At 48.9% G+C, this 25,316-nt stretch overlaps 1 protein-coding gene across 6 annotated transcripts; it reads right to left on the reverse strand.

Annotated features, from left to right (window-relative positions):
• Positions 1 to 1,452: 1,452 nt before the first annotated feature.
• man1b1a (mannosidase, alpha, class 1B, member 1a) lies at positions 1,453 to 24,047 on the reverse strand. 6 transcript variants are annotated; one of them, XM_035391631.1, is made up of 14 exons: positions 23,603 to 24,047; positions 19,789 to 19,928; positions 18,955 to 19,063; positions 18,060 to 18,217; positions 15,691 to 15,866; positions 14,366 to 14,484; positions 13,203 to 13,379; positions 12,731 to 12,879; positions 12,244 to 12,432; positions 11,522 to 11,712; positions 9,574 to 9,694; positions 3,474 to 3,668; positions 2,588 to 2,719; positions 1,453 to 1,791 (listed from the first exon to the last, which is right to left on the reverse strand). In XM_035391631.1, exons 2-14 carry the CDS (start codon positions 19,891 to 19,893, stop codon positions 1,585 to 1,587), a joined length of 2,028 nt encoding a protein of 675 aa, XP_035247522.1. In that variant the 5' UTR covers positions 19,894 to 19,928; positions 23,603 to 24,047; the 3' UTR covers positions 1,453 to 1,584. The 6 variants fall into 6 exon arrangements, with proteins under 6 accessions (XP_035247522.1, XP_035247516.1, XP_035247519.1 ...); XM_035391625.1 differs by having other exon boundaries at positions 15,691 to 15,869; XM_035391628.1 differs by having other exon boundaries at positions 15,691 to 15,869; positions 19,789 to 19,931.
• Between the last annotated feature and the right edge of the window lie 1,269 nt (positions 24,048 to 25,316).

The following is a 25,316-nucleotide window of genomic DNA, read 5'->3' on the forward strand; positions in this document are numbered from 1 at the left end:
ACAGTGGCCACACACACACGCGCGCACACACACACACACACACACACACGTTCAATGCCGACATTGCACATATGCAAAACAAGGAAGTGCACGACTTTGTTGCCCCAATGGCTGAATCTACAATCCAGGGATCCGCATTTGTGTGTGGTCAAGACTGTACAGTGGCTATGACTCCAGAGAGAGAGGACCTGCGTGACCCAACGAGCTCACGGGATTGTGATATGCCTTAGATCTGTTGTGTACACATATAACAGAGTAACTCAACAAGAGACCACACAGTGACCCAGGCCAGTCTCTTCACTTCATTTCCCATGATGCACTGTACCCCACTGCGGGCCAACCGATAATTTGTTGGGACTTCACAAAAGTGCTCATTAAACAAAAGAAAAGGGTATACTGTGCATAAATAAGGAGGAAAGAGAGAGATTCAATAGGGGGAATTAGTAACTAGTACAGGCCAACCCATTCCCTGACAAAAAACAAAACAAGAAAAAAGGAAATAAGTAATGCAGTCACGTTTTCTGGCTATAATGCAGCTCGCAATACAGAGATGACAGAAGATACAATTCATTATACTGTCAGTGTCTCATCGATCTGGCCTTGAAAACAGGCTCAAATAAAAAAATAAAAGCCAGCAGCTTCTATTCCAATTTCAAGTGACAAACACACACACACACACACGAAAAACTAAAAATAATACACACACAAAATAAAAAGTTTCATTTTACCAAGTGCTTGGCTTCTCTTACGGAAACATTTCACAGTGCACAGACTGAAAGCTCCACCCTTTCCCGCTGTAGGGTAGGCTGCCATGGCGACGGTCGAAACTAACACGGGCGGAGGAGGACCCCCGCCCCCGCCCCCCCCCCGGTTAACTTCTCAAAACCGTAAACCCCCCCAATAACGGAACCGCCAGTGGGGTCCAGCGACGAGGCTGCTTTTCGGTTCTCTTCTGGCAGTGATTCCCCGGTGGTCCCTGGCACCCACCCAACGGCTGAACAAGGAAGTGCAGCCAATTCAGACCCCACAGGCTCCTGAGTTTTCCGGCTAGATTTCTCCCGTACACAACAGAGGGGGGGGGGGGGTCTGATTCTAAATTTGGAGAGGGGAGGAAGTTGGGAAGCAGGCCAATAAATATGAACCTCTTTACCGAATCCACCAATAAAATGGATAGGATACTAAATACTAAGCCCCACCCCCAACCCGCCACCGGCCAATTGTGATGGAGATCAACAACAACAACAGTGCTTGATTGATTCTCAAGCGAACGGAATCTTGAACTGCATCAAAGTTCTGAAATCTCCATTTCACACCGAGGAGAACGAGGCTTCTTAAACAGGTGCCACGGGACGAGGTCCAGTGGAAGAGGTGCTGTGGGAGGGGGTAGGAAAAAAGGTACTGAAAGAAGTAAAAAAAAAAAAAGAAAAGGCCCAGTCCTATATCTACCTCACTCCCCCGTCCCGGCCAAGACCGCCAACTTTCCTCCCCTCAAACCCCAACGGCTCCTCACCCAGGGAAGCCCTGGGGGAGCGCGCGTGCGCATACTGTACGTGTCACTTCCTGCGGGAGCGGCTGAGCTTCCCGTCACTGCTCGGAGGGCCAGATGGGGAAGGGGTGCGCCTCCGTGTTGAAGACGTACTTGTCCAGGCTGACCAGCTCGGGGTCGTCGGAGAACAGCAGGTAGAAGTACTTGAGCGTCTCGCCCAGGAAGAAGCTCTCCATCTTGTCCCGCGGGCTGGGGTTGGCGGGGTCGCGCACGTTGCTGATGGAGGTGTACCCGCCTGAGGGCACCTGGGGAACGGGGGCGAGGGGAACCGCAACGATTCAATTAGCGTTTAAATTTTTTACGTTCGGGCATCTGGCAGACACGGAAAGCAGCTTGCATTTTACACGCGATCAATTCAAACAGCTGGACGTCAAATGAATCCGCTCGGCTTTAGCGCCTTGCTGAACAGCAGCGCCCCGCGTGGGAGTTGAACCTGCAACCTCTCAGTTACGAGCCCAGGTCCACAGCCGTCACCTTTATATTTCATCGCGTCGGGTCCAATTTTCATTTACGGAAAATCTGCCAAAGCTCTGAAAAAGGACTCGGCAGGATGTTTCATCAGCATCCACCAGAGACGCTCACAAGTCTATTTTAAACCTTTTCTTCCTTCCCCAACAGAGCAAAACTCCTTTCATGTGAATGATAAACCAGCAGAGCCAGCGATTAAAAGTTATTTAATAATCCCCTGCCATGTCTAGACTTGTGAATTTGAGTGCAGAATTATCTTGCACTTTTTGCGCACTCCGTAGGGGGAAGTCTGCAAGTTTAACGTCTCACAAAACACAGCTTCTGCTGCAATTACGAAAAAGGCCATAGCAGAGGATCACAGAGATATTAACATCGGGGGAGGGAGAAAAGAATGGTAAGGAACAGAAAGGGTGAATGAGCGAGAGAGTGAAATCGAGAGAGATAAAGAGTAAAAGAGAGAGAGAGACAGACAGGGAGAGATACAGGGAGACAGAGATTCAGAGATAAATGAAGAGGCAGACAGCGAGAACTGCAGACAGAGACAGAGAGGCGTACGCCAGCACGCCAGCTCACCCTGGTGTACTTGTTGAAGCTCTGGAAGATCTTCCAGCCCCAGTCCTGGTACTTCTTGTCCTGAGTGAACCTGTACAGGTAGAACAGGCTCTCCACCGTCTCTGGCCTCAGGAGGTTGTGCCTGTCAGCAGGCTGAGAAAAGGGTTAGACCTGGGTCAGACCTGGGTCAGACCTGGGTTACATCAAGGCCAATGTCTGTTACAGACTTGAGTCCATACCAATTGCCGTGTGTGAAAGAAATATTGCTCGTTTTGGCATGGCACACTAATCTGATTGGAAGCTGGTTAGAGAAACCTTTTTTTTCCTTACCAATCTGGAGTCACAAATCATGTTCGCACCGCAATGCCCACGTCGACCTCTAATGTCGATTTGCGAGAGTGCAGGCAAGCACACTCTCCTCCCAAGAGGACGACAGTCAAAGTTCCGCTTCTTATGACATCACAGACCACAAGTCAGGCTCGCACAGACATGAATCAGAGGAAGACGGTCAGGTCTTGTTAAGTTCAGCTTAACAAGTGGACTGGTGGCCTGGTGGGTCCCTAATGGACCAGCAGTGAGGCGCTTTCATCCCTGTCTGACTGAAACCCTCCCGGCCCTGGGCGAGAGTCATTTGTGCACCGTCCCGCACGGGCATCGCATGGGCATCGCACGGGCATCACACGGGCATCACGCGGATTTGATACCAGACCACGGGGCCCATCCACGCACAAGAAACGTGCTTTAACAGGATGAGTGAACCACCTCCACAGAAGCTAAAGTGAAAATGAAAAACTTTACTGTGAGAATACTGCCGACACGGTTGCCAGCTACTTTCAAAAAGCCACGTTCTGCTGCCTCGGCTAACCACCGTTCAATGCGTCGGCCGTCTTTCTGGCGCCCCGCCCACCTTGACCTCCACGTCGCGGCCGTTGCGCGGCTGCGTGTTGAAGTGCACGATCTCGGGGCTCAGGCCCGTCTCCATCTGCGCGTACATCTGGTAGCACGTCTCCATCAGCCGCCGCGCCAGCTCCATGTGGTCCTCCGGCAGGCCGTTATGGGCCCCCAGAGCCAGGGTGCCCGGCAGGAAGCACACCAGGTGGTCCTGGGGGAGCGGAGGGGGGGGGCAGAAGAGGTAGAGGGGAGGGGGTGGGGGGGGGCAGAAGAGACAGAGGGAAGGAGGGAGGGTGGTGGGGGAGGCAGAAGAGACAGAGGGAAGGAGGGAAGGGGTGGGGGGGGCAGAAGAGGTAGAGGGGAGGAGGGAGGGGGTGGGGGGGGCAGAAGAGGTAGAGGGGAGGAGGGAGGGGGTGGGGGGGGCAGAAGAGGTAGAGGGGAGGGGGGTGGGGGGGCAGAAGAGACAGAGGGAAGGAGGGAGGGGGGTGGGGGGGCAGAAGAGACAGAGGGGAGGGGGGGCAGAAGAGGTAGAGGGGAGGGGGTGGGGGGGGCAGAAGAGACACGGGGGGGGGGGGGGCAGAAGAGATTCACATCATCTCTGTTTTTACTGCTGAACCTAAGAGTTCTATTGTCATGTAAACAAAAACGCACTTCAATTTGAGAGAGACATTTCAGAGGCATATTCTATGTAACGACTGCCCTTCTTCTCTTTAATTGTATTCCTTTCACTTGCTTGGAGTGTCTTATTTTCTAAAACGCTTCGACAATTCTGAATATCTTCAAGTCATGCTAATAAAAGCCTGCCTGAATCCTTGAGAGAGAGCAACAGAGTTAAACATAACAATGTATCAATGAGTGTAAAATACCACATGCTGAATTATTAATAAGTGAATGCCCGGTCTTATCCATGTCACACTGCTATTGCCATGCACATGCCCATCGTTCCTTCAGCAAGCGATGCCTTGGGACGCCGATAAACTATTATGAATTTGCAAATGTGTGCTGCAGGAGAGTGATAAGGAGGCGGATTACATCCATTTCACCTCTCCTTCCTCTCGAGCACAGCAAATGACTGCTGTCGCCCCTCTCGAACATATTTTTAAAAAATCCAATTTAAATATGAAAGAGAAGAGAGAGGGATGTATATCTATTCCTATTACAATCACAATGAACTCCTACAGAGACCCGCCCTGTAATATCCTGCTTGTTCTATTTGTCGCCCGGTTCGAACACAGTGGGAAGCCACTTTGGAACTGAACTGCACACTGAGAGAAAGGGAGCGAGAGGGACAGGGGGAGATGAGAAGAGACCACTGCGATGGGGTGGGACTTTGGGACGACAGAATTTGGCTTCCCCAGCTTCGCGTTTGGGGGTCAAGCGATCGACGAGCGCTGAAACGCAACAATCTGTGTAAGGGGAACGCTTTTGACGAGCCGCGCAAACTATCCAGCATTCCTTCTGTCCGCAAGATAAACAAACCCACAACTGAGTTAGGGCGGCTCTTACACAAACAAGCGCGAATCCACAATAGCTGCGACCGCACACGCGCATGCATCCATGTGTGCGTGCATCCACGCACACAACCTCACACAAACACGTGACCTCTTCTTTGGCTCACAACCAACCTTTCCACAAAATCCTGTGCAAATCTGTGATTACATTCGGGAGTTATGTGCCTTTTTGTGAGAGGCCACACCCATCGCCACACCCCCTTCTTGGTCAATCGGCCTTGAAAGTTACTCAGCTCTACCTTCTATCATGACCAACGTCCGTGCCAAATTTCAGCCTCCTGGGGCGAAAACTGTGGCCGCTACGGAGTGGGACACTTTTGTGGAACAACCGACAGACTGACAGACAGCGCTATAGAGCTGCGGTCGCAGCTAATAAACCGCAAACCATGTATGAGAAGACCATCCCAAAAGGCTGCACTCCACAGTGTGCAGCTACTGCGCCGCCGTGACGCTATGCTAATCACGCCACCGGACGCCATAAGTGCAATCTCCAGAGAACGAACTACGGCAAATAAAGCACCTGAACTGACGGCCTGGACAGAGTGGCTGAGTGGCTGACAGCCCAGTGCTAATGGGACAGGCTCACAGGCTGTGTCCCAAAAGTCCTCCCTTGTCCGCTCGTCTCCTTCTCTATTAGTAGCGAATTCTGAGCCTGACGCTAGACCAGAGGTCCTCAGGCTGGATCCAGCGGGATTACTGTGTTTGAGGGGGCTTTTTTTTTTTTTTTGTCACAGCCAATCTCTCAAGCTATTAAGGTCGTTGAACACAAGTGTCTGAAATCCTTTCCGCTAGCATAATGCGGGTTTGGTACGCTATCATTTACTTTGTCTTTGAATTATTCGTTATCCGCCAAATGGCTAGTGTTAGTGGCCGTGTCCACACCTCCACCATTTAGGAGCCCTTTGATGTCTTCCATTTCATCAGTTTCCTTTCCTTAAGAACACAACTTTCGGAAACATTTTGGCGAGCATTCACAGGTAATTTTGGATTCACACTTCAGTTGATGCAAGCTAACGTTTTTAACTGAATTGGGTGAAATCAACTTAATTTCAAAAATGGCACTTTTGGATTTAGCAACTGATTAGCCCCAGAAACTTGCTAACACCGCTTATTACAGTCCAATTTCTGTATCCTAAACACGAAAATGAAAAGGCAACTTTGTAAGACACATGAAAATGCGTGCCTAGGTCTGTTGCTTCTCACAAGCCACTTTCCACCTGGGGGCGTGGGTCGGGAGGAGTCTTGACTGGCCCAAACTGCATAGAAGCTTTTGTATAAGGAGAAACTGCATTTCTCTCTTGATCAGACAACACAGTGAACAGAAACCGTACGGGATTTCTATCATGAAAATGCAACAAAATTATACATTTTATACAAATTTCTCGACCAAAAAAATGATTGTTTCACAAACCAAACCGCTACATAAAATAAGTTATGATTGCACTAGTTAGGACATCAAAATATGACAGAATAGGACTACGTTTTATTCAGCCGTCAAAACAGCCGGGTTTGAACACGGGAAGTGAACCTTTGCCCTCAGCACGCACAACAGAAGCTGACATCGGTCACCTCCAGTGCTCCAGAGCCCCGCCCCCCTCCCACCCTCTCCAGGTCCTGCATGCACTCCACGGGCACGCCTGACTGCTGTCATGGCAACGGCAATACTCCGCGGAAAAGCACGCTGGCGAGCCCCTCTTCACTCACGAGAGATTACAGAGGCGCGGCGTTGGGTTTTCAATATTAAGATTTTTAATTTACTCTGAGGCCTGACGGCGTTGTTTCCCCCTAAATTAAACTGCGTCCCGCAGACTGCCTGGGTAAGCTCCTGGTGATTAAGTTTCGCGAGCGCAATAAATGAGCAAACACACCAAATAAATAAATAAATGAATGAGAAGCTACAGTACATCGCGAGCACGCATACACACAGAGACACACACACACACACACGCGCGCGCACGCACACACGCACACGCACACGCACACACACACACAGCTCACGCATGCACGCACGCACGCACACACACACACACAGCTCACGCATGCACGCACGCACGCACGCACACACACACACAGAGACACACACACAGACACACACACACAAAGTGCACATGCACGCACGCACGCACACACACACACACACACGCACACACACTCACGCGCGCACGCACGCACGCACGCACACGCGCGCACACATACACAGAGACACACACACAGACACACACACACACAAAGTGCACATGCACGCACGCACACACACGCGCGCACGCACACACACAAGCGCACACACACACGCACGCACGCACGCACGCACACACACAAGCGCACACGCACACACGCACGCACGCACGCACGCACGCACGCACACACACACACAAAGTGCACACAAGCGCACACACACACGCGCGCACGCACGCACACACACACGCACACACACACGCATACACAGAGACACACACACACACACACGCACGCACGCATGCACACAGACAGACACACACACACACACACGCACGCACGCATGCACACAGACAGACACACACACACGCACACACACACACACACACACACACACTAATGAACAGTGCACAATCTCCTGCGTTGTGGGAAATGAAGTGAAAAATGGTCCCCCGCGCGAGCGGCGTGGGCTAAATGGGCTCGTTTTGGGGCGGGCTCTTAATCGCCCTCCTGCACCGCGTGGCCCTCTCAATCAGCCCCACGGCTGGGACGGGCCGCCCCACGGCTGGGACGGGCCGCCCCGCCGTCTCTCACTCCTCAAAGCCCAAACGAGCTTTCCAGATTATCAGATGAACATCACCGCCAGGCTGAGGGACAAGGGGGGGGTGGGTGGGGGGGGTGCAGTCACTGTTCAGATCAGTGATGGTGCTCATCCCAGCCTTGCTTTATGAGATATTCTGCGAGTCTCTCTCTGGATAAGAGCGTCTGCTAAATGAATTGATGAAATGCATCAGTGCGATAATGACATTAAAAAATTGCTGTAAAAATTGTTAGGTATTAAATGAGGCAGGGTTACAGGCATGGAGGTGTAGCTCCAGAAATACAGGTGTGGATGTATAGCTGTAGTTACAGGTGTGTAGGTATAGATGTGCAGTTACAGGCGCGGGAGTATAGCTGTACAGTTACAGGTGTGTAGGTGTAGCTGTAGAGTTACAGGTGTGTAGGTGTAGCTGTAGAGTTACACGTGTAGAGCTGTATCTGTACAGTTACAGGTGTGTAGGTGTAGCTGTACAGTTACAGGTGTGTAGGTGTAGCTGTAGAGTTACAGGTGTGTAGGTGTAGCTGTAGAGTTACAGGTGTAGAGCTGTATCTGTACAGTTACAGGTGTGTAGGTGTAGCTGTAGAGTTACAGGTGTGTAGGTGTAGCTGTAGAGTTACAGGTGTAGAGCTGTATCTGTACAGTTACAGGTGTGTAGGTGTAGCTGTACAGTTACAGGTGTGGAGGTGTAGCTGTAGAGTTACAGGTGTGTAGGTGTAGCTGTAGAGTTACATGTGTGTAGCTGTAGAGTTACAGGTGTGGTGGTGTAGCTGTAGAGTTACAGGTGTGTAGGTGTAGCTGTAGAGTTACAGGTGTGTGGCTGTAGAGTTACAGGTGTGGTGGTGTAGCTGTAGAGTTACAGGTGTGTAGCTGTATCTGTACAGGTACAGGTGTGTAGGTGTAGCTGTAGAGTTACAGGTGTGGTGGTGTAGCTGTAGAGTTACAGGTGTGCAGGTGTAGCTGTAGAGTTACAGGTGTGTAGGTGTAGCTGTAGAGTTACAGGTGTGTAGGTGTAGCTGTAGAGTTACAGGTGTGGTGGTGTAGCTGTAGAGTTACAGGTGTGTAGGTGTAGCTGTAGAGTTACAGGTGTGTAGCTGTATCTGTACAGGTACAGGTGTGTAGGTGTAGCTGTAGAGTTACAGGTGTGTAGGTGTAGCTGTAGAGTTACAGGTGTGTAGCTGTAGAGTTACAGGTGTGCAGGTGTAGCTGTAGAGTTACAGGTGTGTAGGTGTAGCTGTAGAGTTACAGGTGTGTAGCTGTAGAGTTACAGGTGTGCAGGTGTAGCTGTAGAGTTACAGGTGTGTAGGTGTAGCTGTAGAGTTACAGGTGTGTAGCTGTAGAGTTACAGGTGTGTAGCTGTAGAGTTACAGGTGTAGCTGTAGAGTTACAGGTGTGTAGGTGTAGCTGTAGAGTTACAGGTGTGTAGGTGTAGCTGTAGAGTTACAGGTGTGGAGGTGTAGCTGTAGAGTTACAGGTGTGTAGCTGTAGAGTTACAGGTGTGTAGGTGTAGCTGTAGAGTTACAGGTGTGTAGGTGTAGCTGTAGAGTTACAGGTGTGGAGGTGTAGCTGTAGAGTTACAGGTGTGTAGGTGTAGCTGTAGAGTTACAGGTGTGGAGGTGTAGCTGTAGAGTTACAGGTGTGTAGGTGTAGCTGTAGAGTTACAGGTGTGTAGGTGTAGCTGTAGAGTTACAGGTGTGGAGGTGTAGCTGTAGAGTTACAGGTGTGTAGGTGTAGCTGTAGAGTTACAGGTGTGTAGGTGTAGCTGTAGAGTTACAGGTGTGTAGGTGTAGCTGTAGAGTTACAGGTGTGGCGGTTTTGGGGGGTTTCCTCACCATTTTAGGGCTGAATCGGCCGTGGGACAGCTCCCCCACAAAGGTGAGCTTCAGAGGAGACGTCTGCCTCAGCAGGTTCTTCTTCACCCCCTCTATGGCCTGGATATAGTCCTCCAGCAACCTGCACACCACACACAGCACACACACACAGCACACACAGCACACACACACACACAGCACACACACACACACACACACACACACACACACACACACACACACACACACACACACACACACACACACACACACACACACACACACACACACACACACACACACAGACATACAGGCACAGACATACAGGCAGGGACATACAGATACAGACACAGACATACAGGTACAAACACAGGGACAAAGACATACAGAAAGAGACAAACACAAAAAATATTTACAAACTGACAGTTTACAATGAACAGAAAGTCGCTTCTGGGGGTAATATGACAAAGAAAAAACAGTGACAGACTCAACACCACCCCTCCACTGAGCAAAGCCAAATATGACAAAAATAAGAGAGCTGCAGCGCTGCAAAACAGGCAGGTTTGCGGAGGGAAGCGTATGCAAAGCACACGCATTCTGACACCTGAAGGGAGCAAATAAAAGAGCTCCAAGTCAAAAATTTATGCCCCAAAAATTGAGGTAAAATTTGTAAATGCCGTGCCTTGCAGTACTCCCCAAAAACATCTCCACTAGTACGAGGGGGCTGGGAGACACGGCCAAAAAATCATACTATATTTTTCATATTATTGACAGTATTTGGTTTTCCAGTACAAATTACAGGAGAAATAAACTGAAATATACTGTAACTCCATACATACAGTAAAATTAAGATTGATCAAAATGCAGCAATGACCAATTAATTTCACTATTTTTTTATTCGGAACACGAGCATTGGATGGTATGAATATGTGGATTAACATTCAAAAATTGGCTAGCCAACAAAAAAACCCTTCTGTGCAAAACTGCACACCAGTGGGCGAAGTGATAGCGGTGCACTGAAAAGCAAGGCATGCCCCCCCCTCCCCCCCCGGCCCTGCTCAGTACGGTTCTGACGGACAGCCTTCCCTCCCAAAGGCCGCCTCCCTTTGACGTGACACACAGCGTGCGTCAAAGGACCAGTAACTCATCCCGACGGCAGATGCGACTGCGTTCGGGTTTAATTTGGGGTGCCACATGGGGCGCGGGGGAAGCGAGTCACTGGCGCCCAGCGGGGCGGGGGGCGGGGGGCGGGGGGTGATTCACGGTTCCTGACGGGGAGGGGGGGGGGGGGTTCGGAAGCGAGGGGGCCGCACGTTCCAGGGCAGCGAGACACGATGGCAAGGCGGCCGCTCTGAGGTCTAATTCGGGATGCCAGAGGGGCACTGGGCCAATCGCACCCCATCGCCCTTTTCGGATAGAACACCGACCCTTAACGGCTCGAGCGTACTGTTAAAACCAAGGAAGGATCATCGCCGCCGTTACCGTGACGACCTGCGCCCCCTACCCTCCTCCCCCCCCTCCTCGTGCCTGTCTCTGCTGCGGGTCCGTTGCCGTGGCGAGGCTCGGGAGCGCACAGAATTCAGATGAGGCGGATTAATCTAAAAACAGCACAGGCCCCGCGGACAGAGCGCTCGGAAGGACAGCGCCGCCGCCGCCGCCGCGCACGCAGAGCTACGGCAGCTCCGGGAACACAGCCAGCGCAGCGGCCGCTACAAAGCCGCGCAAACAGGAAGCGGGAAACGGACCAAAAAAAAAAAAAAAACACCAGAAAAGCTGCTGAAATGTAAAAAAGAGAAAAACGGCAGGAGGCAGCTTCAGAAGAAAGGAGTTCAAAGCCATTGCAAAACCAAACGTGGACAAAGTAGAGAAATAATGTTCAAACAAACGGGGCCAAAACGACGGAGGAGCGGATGCTGAAACGTTAAGCGGAGCGAAGCGGAATGAGGTGCGGGCGGAAGTGCGAACCCACTCTGTCTCCTTCTTGCCTCCCTGCAGCCACTGCTTCAGCAGGTACTCGTAGTAGCTGTCGGCGCGGGCGCCCAGGGTGAAGACCCCGCGGTGGGTGAACTGCCCGCTGTTGGTGTTGATGAACATGGGCACCAGCCCGTCGTGCTTCCCCTCCAGCTTGTGCACCATCCTCATCACCTCGTCCACCGCCTCCTGCAGGGGGAGGGGCCCCAGTCAGCCAAAACCAGGGGCCAATGGGAGGGTGGAGGAGACACGCTGCTACTGCTACTTTTTACTACTACTACTGCTGCTGCTACCATTACTACTACAGCTACTACTGCTACTATTACTACTGCTACTACTACAACTACTATAACTACTACAGCTGCTGCTACTACTGCTACTATTACTACTGCTACTACTACTGCTGCTATTACTACTACTACTGCTACTGCTAATAATAATAATAATAATAATAATAATAATAATAATAAACATTATGTAACACTGTTCAAGCAGTGTGCACAACACTCTTCACACGGATGATGCAAAACAGAGAAAATTATGTTTGAACACGGCTGTGCAACCCAACAGCAATCCTGGCTTGCTGTGTTTGGTGAGAAATGGGGTAGAGAATGGGAGCGTGTGGGTTTTTGGGGGGACCCTGAGTGAGAACACTCCTGGGTTATTACGGCAGGTGGTGACAGAAGAGGGGGGGGGGGCATTTCTTCAGCAGGGGCTCACCCTGTATCGGGGGTCCTTGGTGAGGCGGCTCAGCTCTCGAAACTCCAGCTGGATGCTGGTCACCTCGGCGACGGTGCTGTCGGTGGTCCAGCGGGGAGGGTGGGCGGTGCCCTTCCCCAGGTTCACGTCCGAGTACGGCACTTTGGAGGGGGTGCTGAACGCAGGCATTAACCGGGACCCCAAATCTTTCTGAACGAAAAAAAAAAAACAAAAAAAAAACAATCATGTACACATCTCTCTCCAAACTGGAAACTGTAAATGCTCTGATAAAACCTGCCGCCTCTGCACTTAAAAAAGAAAGCACCGTTCAAAACAGCCACCATTTCCCAGTCCTCCTACTTGTTCACTTACAGGAACAGCCTAACGCAGCTGAAAGCTTCATTTAGAAATCATTTTCAGTTACTCTTACTGGTCACCGGCACATTTGGACGGCTGGAGAGAGAGGTGGGGAAGGGGGGGGGGGGGTGAGATTGGCTCTGCGACTCACAGCTTTGTCGAAGAACAGGGAGTCGCCAGTCAGGTGGTAGGTGCTGAGCAGACCGCCCATGATGCGGATGGTGCTCTCGAACAGGTTGACGTCCACGTTTTTGGAGAAGGAGAGCTCCGTCTCCACCCACTTCCTGGCCTCCTGGAACTCTGCCCAAGAGCATATGAGAGAAAGAGAGAGAGAGAGTGAGAGAGAGAGAGAGCCACACACATTCATTTCCTGAACTGATTGAACTACAATCTAACTGACCCCAATCCTCCTACCTCCTACACCATCTGAGATACAGATACAGAAAAAATGCACCCGTGTTTGACTAAAGGAACCGGGTACACATGACCCAGCCACCCCAATCCTGCCCTTCATTTTCAACACCATCCAATTTGCTCTTTGACAAACAAAACGTGTACCCATCTCCTGGGCTACTGAAGGCTTCTGCTGGAATCGCATGTTTGTCCAGGCCGGGCCACCGTACCTTCTTTCAGGCCCAGGATCCACATGGTGTCCAGGGCGTCGATGAGGGTGAGCCCCAGACCGAACCACTCCCCGAAGGACTTGGAGATGGGCTTGAGCTCGTCATGGCCCCAGGCAAACTCCTTATAGCCCTTCCAGGCATGTCTGAAGGCCTCCAGCACCGCCTGCATCCGCTCTGCTGCACGCATACACCCACACACACACCCACACGCACGCATACATACACACACACGCACGCATACATACACACACACAGCACACATACATGCGTGCACACACACACACACACAGCACACGGACACGTATACGGACATGGACGCATACGGACATGGACACGCACGCATACATACGCACGCACGCACGCACGCACACACACACAGAGCACACGTACGCACGCACGCATGCACACACACACAGAGCACACGCATGCATACACATATACCAAGAGAAACACAGGTTACAATTACAAAATAAACTACACATTAACTATAATGTGTCATGGTAACACTTGCATTCCAATATCTAACAACGAAATGCTCCTACTGCAAGTTGCTTTGGTTTAAAAGCACCTGCAAAATAGCTAAATGGACACATTGAACACTAACAGCAAGCAGCATTTCAAACAGATTTTTTTTTTTTTTTTTTACACTCCATTATTTCTCGCCTACAAAGTTATAGCACACAGCATGCGGTTCACTTGGCCTAATTTCCAATGACATCCACTGACCTGCAGGCTACAGCGCGTGTGTCTGTGTGTATCCCACAGAACTTGAGCCCTATGGGCGTGTCTGTGTGTATTCCATTGGACCTGAGCCCCCTGGGTGTGTCTGTGTGTATCCCATTGGACCTGAGCCCCGTGGGTGTGTCTGTGTGTATCCCATTGGACCTGAGCCCCCTGGGTGTGTCTGAGTGTATCCCATTGGACCTGAGCCCCCTGGGTGTGTCTGTGTGTATCCCATTGGACCTGAGCCCCGTGGGTGTGTCTGAGTGTATCCCATTGGACCTGAGCCCCCTGGGTGTGTCTGTGTGTATCCCATTGGACCTGAGCTCCGTGGGCGTGTCTGTGTGTATCCCATTGGAGCTGAGCCCCCTGGGTGTGTCTGTGAGTGTCCCATTGGGCCTGAGCCCTGTGGATGTGTGTAAAGACTAAATGCAGTTCCTGACCTGGCCCCATGGGGGCACTCTCTCCTGGTTCGGCGGGTCCGGAAGGCGCCGGGTCCTTCTCTTTGGCAGAGGGCTGCGGCTCCGTGGCGTGATCATCCTCGATCATGGCCCCCCTCCAGCTGCAGAGCGACACGCGTGCACACGCACGCACACACACGTACACACGTGCACACGCAGGAGCACGTACACATGCGTACACACACGCGCACACACACACAGACAAGAACAGACGGACACTGTGGGTCTTCAGGGTCTTCAACATAAAAAAATTTCTAAATCACAGCAGCATCAATTTGGTGGAAACACAAAGAGTCTTGTCTACAGCACAGGACACGGCCACAAACAGGCTCTCCTCAAACAAGAATCTGTCCCCCGGGAAGAGCCCGGGGTTCCTCAAATTTATGCGTTTAGTTTGCGTGCAGGAAAGAGTTTCACTGACCGAATTCACCCCCCTCACTTCCTTCATCATCCTGTTTTGTGGAGCAGGCATTACGGGCCATTACGCTCGCTAATTAGCGTCTAAACAAGAGAGAAGGACTCCCAGCATTTACACACACACACACACACACACACACACACACACACACACAGACACAGACACACACACACACACAAACACACACACACACACACACGCACACGCAGGAGCACGCACACACACACACACACACACACACACACACACAGACACAGACACACAGACACACAGACACACACAGACACACACACACACACACACACACACACACACATACACACACACACACACACACGCACACGCAGGAGCACGCACACACACACACACACAGACACACAGACACACACAGACACACACACACACTCACTCTCACACACACACACACACTCACACACACACTCACACACACACACACAGACACACAAACACACACACACACACACACACACTCACAGACACAGACACAGACACACACTCACAGACACAGACACACACACACACACACACACACTCTAACACACACTCTAACACACACACTCACAGACACAGACACAGACACAGACACAGACACAGACACAGACACAGACACAGACACACACACACACACACACACACACACACACACACACACACACACACACACACACACACACACACACACACACACACACTCATCGCGCTACAGCAGGCACGCACCGTGCTCCTGACACCCGTCTGGTAACAAATGGCCCTGGTGGCCCAGTGTAGGCTGTCTGAGCCAATCGGAGGCGAGCGTGCTAGGCTGAATGACCTCAGCGGCCAATCGGGTGGGTTTTTGGAAGCCATGTCGGTGCAAGCCGGGGCTCACCTGATCAGTGGCTTCTCTCCCTCTTCCTCCTCCTCTCCTCGCACTTCTTCATCTCTGTTCTTTGCCACAGGCCCCTGCTTCTCCTTCTCCTTCTCCTTCGCCTGCCAGTCCGATTCGTTCCCTCGTTTCCAGCGGCCCTGCAGGTTGGGGGGGCCACGCCTGTTTGGCAACGGCTTTTTCTGAGAGAGAGAGGGGGTGAGAGAGGAGAGAGTGGGATTTGACTTCCCTTTATTGACCATAGGACCCAAACAAATCAAGATTAATTTTGGGCAAGACCAAACAACAAAGCCCAAAAACAAAACGCTAAAAAAAATAACAGCACAGTAAGTACGCCTCAAAACATGAATTCAAATGCCTCACCATTATCAGGTTCACAACGGAGAGAGAATGACAGAAAGACGAAGAGGGAGAAAAGGAAATGGAAAGAGAGGGGCAGAGAGCAAGAAAGGATGTAGAGAAGAAGGAAAGGGAAAAGGAGAAAGAGTAAGACAGAAAGAAAGAGTGAAAGAGAAAAAAGAGCATCAGACAAAGACAGTGACACAAAGAGGGGGAAAGAATGAGAGAAAAGAGAGTGAGAGAAAAGAGGAAAAAGACAGAGAGAGAGAAGATTTAACAAGAAAGCACCAGCAGGGGAGCTCTCCTGTGGAACAGTCAGCCGTGCTTTAATTGTATCGGGACGTTTCTCCGCATTCAGGATTATGAGCACGTATAACTCATCAATCGATTCCCATCAGGCCCCGCTCGCTTGCCTGTTTGCTGTGTGGGTTTGGGGGCACGCGGGGGGGGGGGGGGGGGGGGGGGACTATCCCCGTCTCCAGTGATCGTCAGCTTCAAATATAACGAGCGAGCGCAAACTTCCCATTCCAATGTTGGTGTGAAGGCCGAAACCTCCTTCGCCCTTCTACTGATGGGTACTAACAGAGACTTTAACCAAAAAAAATTGCTTTTTTCCCCCTGACAAATTGCCTGACAAATCAACATTAACAGAAAGTTAAAGGCCAGCACTGACAAAAAGTTTCATTTCTTAATGCCGCAGAGCTCATACTCCAGAGTAGCAAGTAGCCCACGAACAGTTTACACTCAGCTCTAATGAGAAGAGCGTGCCCAGTATAAATATAGGATAAAAATAAGGGGAAAAGTAAAGGGAACTAGGTGCAGCCGAGCCTCTGGGCTTGTGAGCTGCGTTCACAACATCAGAATAATGGACCTGCTTTCAATCAATTAGCGTGCTCAGCAGAAGTCCGTTTTCGGGGTGTGTCGGCACCAAGCGACCCGTTCGTACGGCCCGGTACCTGCTGACGCGGGACAGAAATAAGCGGCTTTTATAAGTGGCTCAGGGGTTCCCGAAAAGCTGAGCCCACTCAAGACTGGAACCAACAGTTTGGGTCATTAGCACAGCGCCCAAACTGCTTCGCTAAACTGAGATCGGATATTTGCGTTTGGCAGTAGATGATAGCCCTGTACAGGCAAGTTGCCACTGGGAATGACAATCTGAGATGCTGGCGGTAAAAATCACTCAAAATCTAATGAATGAAACTGCCTACGCGACAGCAGTAACAATCCGGCTCATCTAGGACGGTAACAGTAGCGGCCTTTCAGGATTTATAACACATCTCAAAAGATAAAAAACGTGTCCGGTCAATCAGGGCTCTGCATTGTCCGCGCCCAAAGGAAGCACTATTTTGATGGTCAGATTTGAGGAGCGATAAAACTGTTCTCGGGTGTGTATGCCAACACAAAATTTACAGTTCATCGCTATAAAAACGCATTACTCCCCACCGCCACTGCAGGCCCAATGTTTATTAGCCCCGCATTCAATCTCTGTTGGAAAGGGGTAAGCTTGTAGCATGGCTTGCCAGAGGCATACTGGTCTCTCGTGGACATTTGTGAAGCTCAGTTCTGCTGTTTCTTTAATCAGTTTTCCAAGAGCGTAATGTGACAGCCTATATGAGAAATGGGTGGAGTAATGCCCGTCAGTGGTTGAACAAACTTTACACGTTGACAAAAGAGAGTAAAACCATTGGCCACCATCCAAAAACTGACTGCAGACTCATCTCTCGAGTCTGCCTCCTGGCTCCCCTCCCATCACTCGCTATCTTCATTAAGTCAGTGATCATTATGGTATTGACAGGAACATCTATGCCATAATTGTGTCCTGGATCTAGGTTGGCATAGCCTTCTAGTGATGCTTGCACTGGCTTGCCTGGGAACGCAGTTAACCCGTTGACAAAGGCACACTTTAGTTCCCTCGCACTTTTGGGTTTCTCCGGAAAAGCACATCCTCCAAATGAACGTAACTCAATGTGACGTGACGTAATGAACAATGAATGAGATGCCGTGTCGTGAATGAGCAAGACGGCGGCGCTGACCGCGGCGTGGGGTTTGGGAAGAACCAGCCCGTCCTCCTCTTCCTTCGGCTCTGGAACGACTTTCGGCACGACCCCCGGGACGACCCCCGGCAGGACGGGCTTCAGGTCTGCCTCGTTCTCTTTGTCCCAGTCGTCCCTCACTGACCTGTCAGAGAGGCCTGGACACACCGAGCAGCACCGTACAACTGTCACTGCGCTGTACATCTCAATTTTGATGCTCTACTGTCAGGCATTATTTGACTTCTTGCTTACCGACTTAAAAGTTTTGTGTCTTTGCTTTTTCTCTGCTCTATTCACATTAGGAAGCAGTTTAAATACACAGCTTTAAATGAGTATTATTAGTGCAGTATTGATGAACATACACTACATGGCCAAAAGTATGTGGACACCTGACAGCCAACCTCTCATCCAGAATTACGGGCACTAATATGGAGTTGGTCTGCCCTTTGCCGCTATAACAAATTACACTCTTCTGGGAAGGCTTTGTACTAGATGTCAGGGCATTGTTGCAGGGATCTGCTTCCATTCAGCCAGCAGAGCATTAGAGAGGTCTGGCACTGATAGGATGGTTAGGCATGGCTTGCAGTCGACTTTCCAACTGCCCCCAAAGATGTTGGATGGGGTTGAGGTCAGCACCTGTGCAGGACAGTCAAGTTCTTCCATACCATTCTCAACAAAACCATTTCTAAACGGACATCGCTGTGTGCCCAGGGGCATTGTCATGCAGACCTAGCCCAAACCATGAAAAACAGCCCCAGACCAAGGGGTGTCCAGATACTTTTGGTCACAAAGTGTAAGAAATCTGCATGGTCCCTAGTGGCAGTGCCAGGTATAGCAGTCTGTGCGGTCCAACGGAGGAATGGTGGGTATGGAAATTAAGGTGATTTTAACATACCTCTCCAGTGGTCTGTCAGATTGGGGTAGGCGACGATCCCACAAACCACCAGCAGCGCCAGCAGGAAGAGAATCAGACTGCGCTGGAGCCTCGACAGCTGCTTCCACTTCTGCAGCCGGACATTAAAAACAGGAAATAAAAGAGCACAATAAGCACAGGACAAGCACACGCTCACAATAAAAAGGTTGTCAGAAGCACGAGCCAAAAGGCGAAGTGACGTCAATGACTCCCATGGAGTCACTACCAAGAATGGCCATCCTTCCGCCATCTTGGACCACTCTCCAAAGCTAGGGAGCGCCCGGGCTTAGACCAGACGCAGAAACTGCTGCCGCCTGCACAACGAAACACCTCTGACGTTTCATCTATTAGAGGGGGGGACATCTTCTGCCAGGGTCACAAATTAGTGCGGGAGAAGTGAAGTGTACTACAGAGAAAATGATCCCTAGTGATAGACCAGCTGCAGGGCTGAAAATAGCCAGCTGTGCGCTTCCGAGAACGAAAAGGGCTCTTTGCTTTCGTTTGCTTCACTGCCTTCTGGTTTCACCATGTCTCTTACGAATTTTAACACGTCTTTTATTTTAAAATAAAATGACATTACATTGGAAGGCCTGTGTAGGAAATGTGCTATGTAAATAAATATTTCTTGTTGGATTGACAGAGGGGGAGAAACCATTCTCCTCTCCTTTTAGGTCTGTGAACTCACAGGAGAGGCTGGAATGGAGGGGCCAGGTATGGGAGGGGCCAAGAGGAGCGAGGGAAGGAGCCAGAAGGGGCGAGGGGAGGGGCCAGGAGGGGCAAGGGGAGGGGCCAGGTGCAGGGCATCGGCAGACTGACCCTCCAGCAGGACTGCCTGCGCCAGTGCTTGCTGTTGTTGTAGCTGCCGCCGTCCCGCTCACTGAGGGTTAAAGATACAAAATCCTTCCGTGGCGGTGGGTACATCTCTCCGGCCAGGCAGTGAGGTCATAGACGCAGCCCTGCTACGGGGAAGAGAGAAGTCACTTTCTCATAAGGGTGTTATAATTTTTTTCATTAAAGAAATGGAAAAAAAAACCAATAATAACAATGTGTTTTGTGTTAACTTAGGTTCCCTTTGTCTGATACTACTTTTTGCCTAAAGATCTGAAACCATTCAGTGAGCAGACATGCAATAATAGAAAAACTCAGGATGGGGCCAAATATGTTTTTATGGCAGTTTCCACAGCATGGGGACAGCTTACAGGTCATACTGTAGGTAGATGAAATGTTGAAAAACATCAAAAAAAAATCTAATCTGGCAGCGGGATGCACACAAATGCAATTCACAGAGAGCCGTCTACCCCTCCCACAAGAATGAGCCCGCTCTTCTAATCCGCTACCTTGAAAAGGACCTTGAGCCCTCGCTAGCATAACATTACAGCCTACAGCAGAGAAGGGCAAACCCGGTCCTGGGGGTTTCAGCATCGCTGGCGTCACCAAGGACACAGCCAATGATGCGCAAGATAAGTCCCACATCATTCTAGGGGGCCATGCATCAGAATTCTAATCAACACCGTGGCAGTGTGAACAGGATAATTAAACAGAGCCCAATGGTTTTATTAAACACAGAACTCTCTTTGAAGTGATTTTTAAACAAGACCAGGTAAAAACCTAGTATATGGCTGGACCTAACACAGGTGATCCGGCCGACCAACGGTGTAACTTCATGACTCGGCCGACCAATGGTGAAACTTCATCACTCATTCAGTCACTCACTCAGTCACAGACATTCGCGTTTGTAGGGCTGGCCCTGCTGTTGCGGTCCAGCCAAAAATAAATCTTGCAAATTGTCATTCTCAGTCGTCATGCATTTTTTTCACGGACTAATGACAGCTTGTGTTTCGACCAGTTGCACAATGGTTTGCGCAAAGAGGTAGCCAATGATTCCAGCTGGCACTCTTTGCAGGGGCGATATGAATTAAAAGGACTGGCAGCATACAATCTCTGTCTGACAGCGCTCATCTGGCATATTATTGGCAGGTACAGATGCAGGTAATTTATTATGCTTAGTTGCTTACCATCCAACACTTCTGAAAAATCACGGTAAACACTATAAACTGTAAAATTCACGGAACTGCCTTAAGAAAAATATAAAAATCATGGAATCCGTGGCACCTGAGACTTCAGTGACAAACACCCAACCGCAGAAATTATTACTCTTCTGGGATGAATAAGAGATGACCCAGAACATCTCATGCAACGTTCCCATTCCACCCCGGCAACTGTCAAACCAATTGCCCCACTGGGGACAAATAAATAAAGTTCTACTTGAACATTACAGTCTCGTATCGAGATTAAATCAATCGCCAACTGCCGCCACAGCTGGAATATCGCAGTACACATTTTGTCCTGCCGGGTCTGTAGTGCTAGATATGCCCTTACATGGCACCAGAAGATACGTCAATTTCTCTACACCCAATGAAGATACAACGTTCAGTGTTAAATCAATTTGCAAAGTTTATATGGCCAGAGCGGACTGCTGAAACAGCACTATACCTTTCACTGTGTATTCAATGCACTAAACAGGAGTTTTGTTTTTTCAACTGTGCCTTTTAAGCTCTGCTTCGCACTAAAAATAGGAATAGTAGGCAGCCGCAGTACCATTCGTAATTAGCAGTAGCCTTTGTAAATCATACATTAATTGCAGGCAGACTGAACACGCCAACACACACCGTCATCAGCTTGCAATTTGCACTGCAAGTTTTATGTATGCAAATCAGACCCATAGTCTCTGCACACACCTACAATGCAAAAAAAGTACTCAAGCACACAGTCAAATTGCCTTGGGCACTCAAGCACTGAAAATCATCCAGAAGGCCACCCCTGCACTCAGTGTACAAAAGACACCACCTTGTATCCATACAAAATGCTACTGGATATTGTACATGAGCCATTTCCTTTTTCCAATCTGAAACTGTGATTGCCCACATTAGAAAATGCAAGGCCTCTGCACACTTCCAGATTCAATTTAAATATCTCATTGAACTTGCCAAGTATTTGTAACTAAAACTGTGCTTCACACTTTAGTTTTGTGTATTGAGATACAGTAACTGTTCTGCTGCTGGTGTCTTTGTCAAGGTTGTGCGTAAATACCAAACAGCAGAGGTCTCAAGCAGCCACTGTTTCTGGGATCCAATTTTCACAAAGCCAGACCGGACAAGATCCCTCATCATTAGGCCTACGATATTCTATGCTACAGTTAAGTGCTGGAGTGAATATTAATGTAGTAAGGAAGGGGGATACACAGGAGTTCCACTCGGAGATGTAAAGGCCTTAGCCACCAACAAAAAAAGAAAAGTTTGAAAACAGTTGTTGCATTGGTGTCAGGCACGGGATTTTATCAGTTTACTCATAGAGAGTGACAAAGCTAGGAAGAACCGGGGTATTCCTCAATGAGAGGCCCAGGCTATATCAGTGGTCTCCAACCCTGGACCTGGAGCGCTACACGGTCTGCTGGTTTTTGTTTTCACTTTAAAATCAGCACCCAATTGAGACCCAAGACACCAGGTGAGTCGAGTTAACTGTGTAATCAACTGCTCCAATTGATTCATGAAGTGCAGGGTCACTATGAAAACCAGCAGACCCGGTAGCTCTCCAGGACCAGGGTTGGAGACCACTGAGCTATATGATAATGTCACAGAGTTGTGTAGATGGACTGCACTCCGGTTCCAGATGCAGCTAAGGGTCTTCCAAAAAAATAAAACGCATAACAGAGCAGAGGCTGAAAATGTTGAGGATGTTTTCAGAAATGTTCTGTACAAGAAAACCTCTATTTCTTGTCTGTACTACATGCTGGAATACAAGTAATGTATAAGGGTCGGCTTTAGTCAAAATAGGATAGCCCTGGCCTACAAAGCTGCAATAATTCATATTCAATGACTAACGCTATGATAAATTATTGTCACTTATTTGTAATACAGTAGAACAAGAGCCATCTGCTTTCTCTGATATTAGCCAATCAAAATATTGAAAACACAGCTAATGTTATTCCTAGTCTAAAACTTAGCAATGGAAACTCAAATAGACTACAATCCATTTTGCAAACGAACAATCAAACAATAATTTGAATATCAGTGTGTTTCAAATTATAACTTGGGTTTCCACATCACGTCATGCACTTCTGTACTACTGGCTATTATTAATAGCAACCTTCTTAACCTTTGAAGGATAGGTAAAACTAAAATACAAAACTAGAAGTGTACACTTAACGTTATAGAGTTCAGTTGGTTAGTGAAACTTCACCAGACATTTAGCGGTTACGGACGAACAGTTTAATTAACAAGCTGCAGACATCAACTCACCTGTTCCGTTCGCTTCGTTCAAACAGGAATTAAACCAACTCAACGACTGACGTGTCATTTGAGTAAGCCGGGAAAATACAATGCACTGTCCTTGCTACCTAGCCAACCAATAGCACTGACTTGTCCTAGCCAAGGTACGTTAGTAGTTATAACATTTCCTGGTCAACGCTGGAATTAATCCGCTATATAGTTCACCGTTAAGCCAGTTGTCAAAGGTCGGGAAAACTGAGACACAATGCAAAAGATAGCAAAGACTTTCAAAAACTTTTCGAACAGGACAGGTAGGTAGGTATAACCAGCAAATGTTAGCTCGCCAAGAAACAGTACCCTACCTTAACGACGCCGATTCCAAACAAGCACCTCGGCACTCGCTGCGAAAGCAGCCGCCCTCGCTGCGAAAGGAGCTCGATACACTAAACGGGCAACGTGTTGTTCGAATTAATAAATCGGCTACTCAAATAAAATCTTATAGAATTGTTCAGGACTTGGAATACAGCATACCAGCAGCTAGTTAGCCACCCCAAAGCCAATGCTGCTGACTGCGCGAGAGAAGTGGAAGGGACAGGCAGCGTACGTTTACCATTGAGCTGGTTGACTATAACAAGCTAGCACTGCAGCTGCACGTTTTGTTTTTGTAAAAGTACCTATCGAACAGATTTTTGGACAGCTAGCTAACTAGGCCTCGCATGATGCTTCGCTCATTACTGGAGCTTGTAGACGAGGTTAGCTAGCTAATGTTTACGTGACAGTTGGTTTGGCCACATGACTTCACATGGAGTAATATTCGCGTCATCATTCCGGATTAACCCTTCATTTCCCACGTTTAAGACTGGCGTTTAGGAGGTGGTATTACAGATTCACAACTGTCATCTTCTGCATAAGGGATTGTTCACGGGGTGTTCATAGTTTATTGTATTATATCTGTCTGACACAGTAGCCCTTTTAATCCTGGAGTTTATGTTTTCATAATAATTGCCGGTTTGGGTTGATAAACGTTATGATGGTGCAAATGCCCAGAACTATGGTTATTCTGCTTAGGCCAGTGTTTCTCAACCCTGGTCCTGGGGACCCACTGACCTGCGTGTTTTAGATGTCTCCCTGCTCCAACACATCTGATTCAAATGAATGGGTCGTTATCAGGCTTCTGCAGAGCTTGATGATGACGCATTCATTTGAATCAGGTGCGTTGGAGCAGGGAAACATCTAAAACATGCAGGGCAGTGGGTCCCCAGGACCAGGGTTGAGATACACTGGCTTAGGCTACTGTTTTCCATGTAAGGATAGTGAGACTTGCCTTTTCTGGACCTGAATTACAACAAGCGACACTAATTTAATATTGCCTGCTTTACTTCAGCTTGAGTTTAATTTGTTTATCTAGATATATCTTTTAATTTTACCAATTGATGATGCAATCTGTTTGCGAGTTGCAGAAGTGTCAGTATTTGGTATTGTAGTTTGCTGGAAATTCATCTCCTGTGTCGCAAGATACCAGAGAAGATACTTGTGGAAAGTATATCACGTCAGGATGACAAAATGATACATTTCCACATCTTTTTTTCTTCAGAGAGTGTTTGATCACAATCCCAGAGGACACTGCTGATTTAATGTTGAACACTTTCATTAATTTTCCCCAGAGGAAAGCTAGCTGGATTTTTGATTTTTGACTATGTAAGGGTCACCCTACACAGGCTAAGTGCTGACTTTTTTCATTCTGATAATTTATTCTCATTCACATTATTTTAACCACGGTGGCTCAATTACAGCAGTTCTGGGAACAGCTAACTTTAAATCGAATTGCCAAATTATGTGGGACAATAGAGCAGAAATCTAAAACAAGTTGTAAATAGTACATTTCAGAATCAACCTTACTGTAAATAATCCTCATTATCTATGAACTTTATTGTATGTACTGATTTACTTGTGCAAAGAATGCAAGGCTAGGAGATGTAAAATCAAGAATCTGGTCTTAATTGTGTGCTCATTGGCTAGTTTAGGATTCTAAGCATGTTCATTCTGTCACAAAGTACAAAGTATCGGGAGATATCC

This window comes from Anguilla anguilla, chromosome 14 (genome assembly GCF_013347855.1).
Source record: "Anguilla anguilla isolate fAngAng1 chromosome 14, fAngAng1.pri, whole genome shotgun sequence".
Taxonomy (NCBI): Eukaryota; Metazoa; Chordata; class Actinopteri; order Anguilliformes; family Anguillidae; genus Anguilla; species Anguilla anguilla.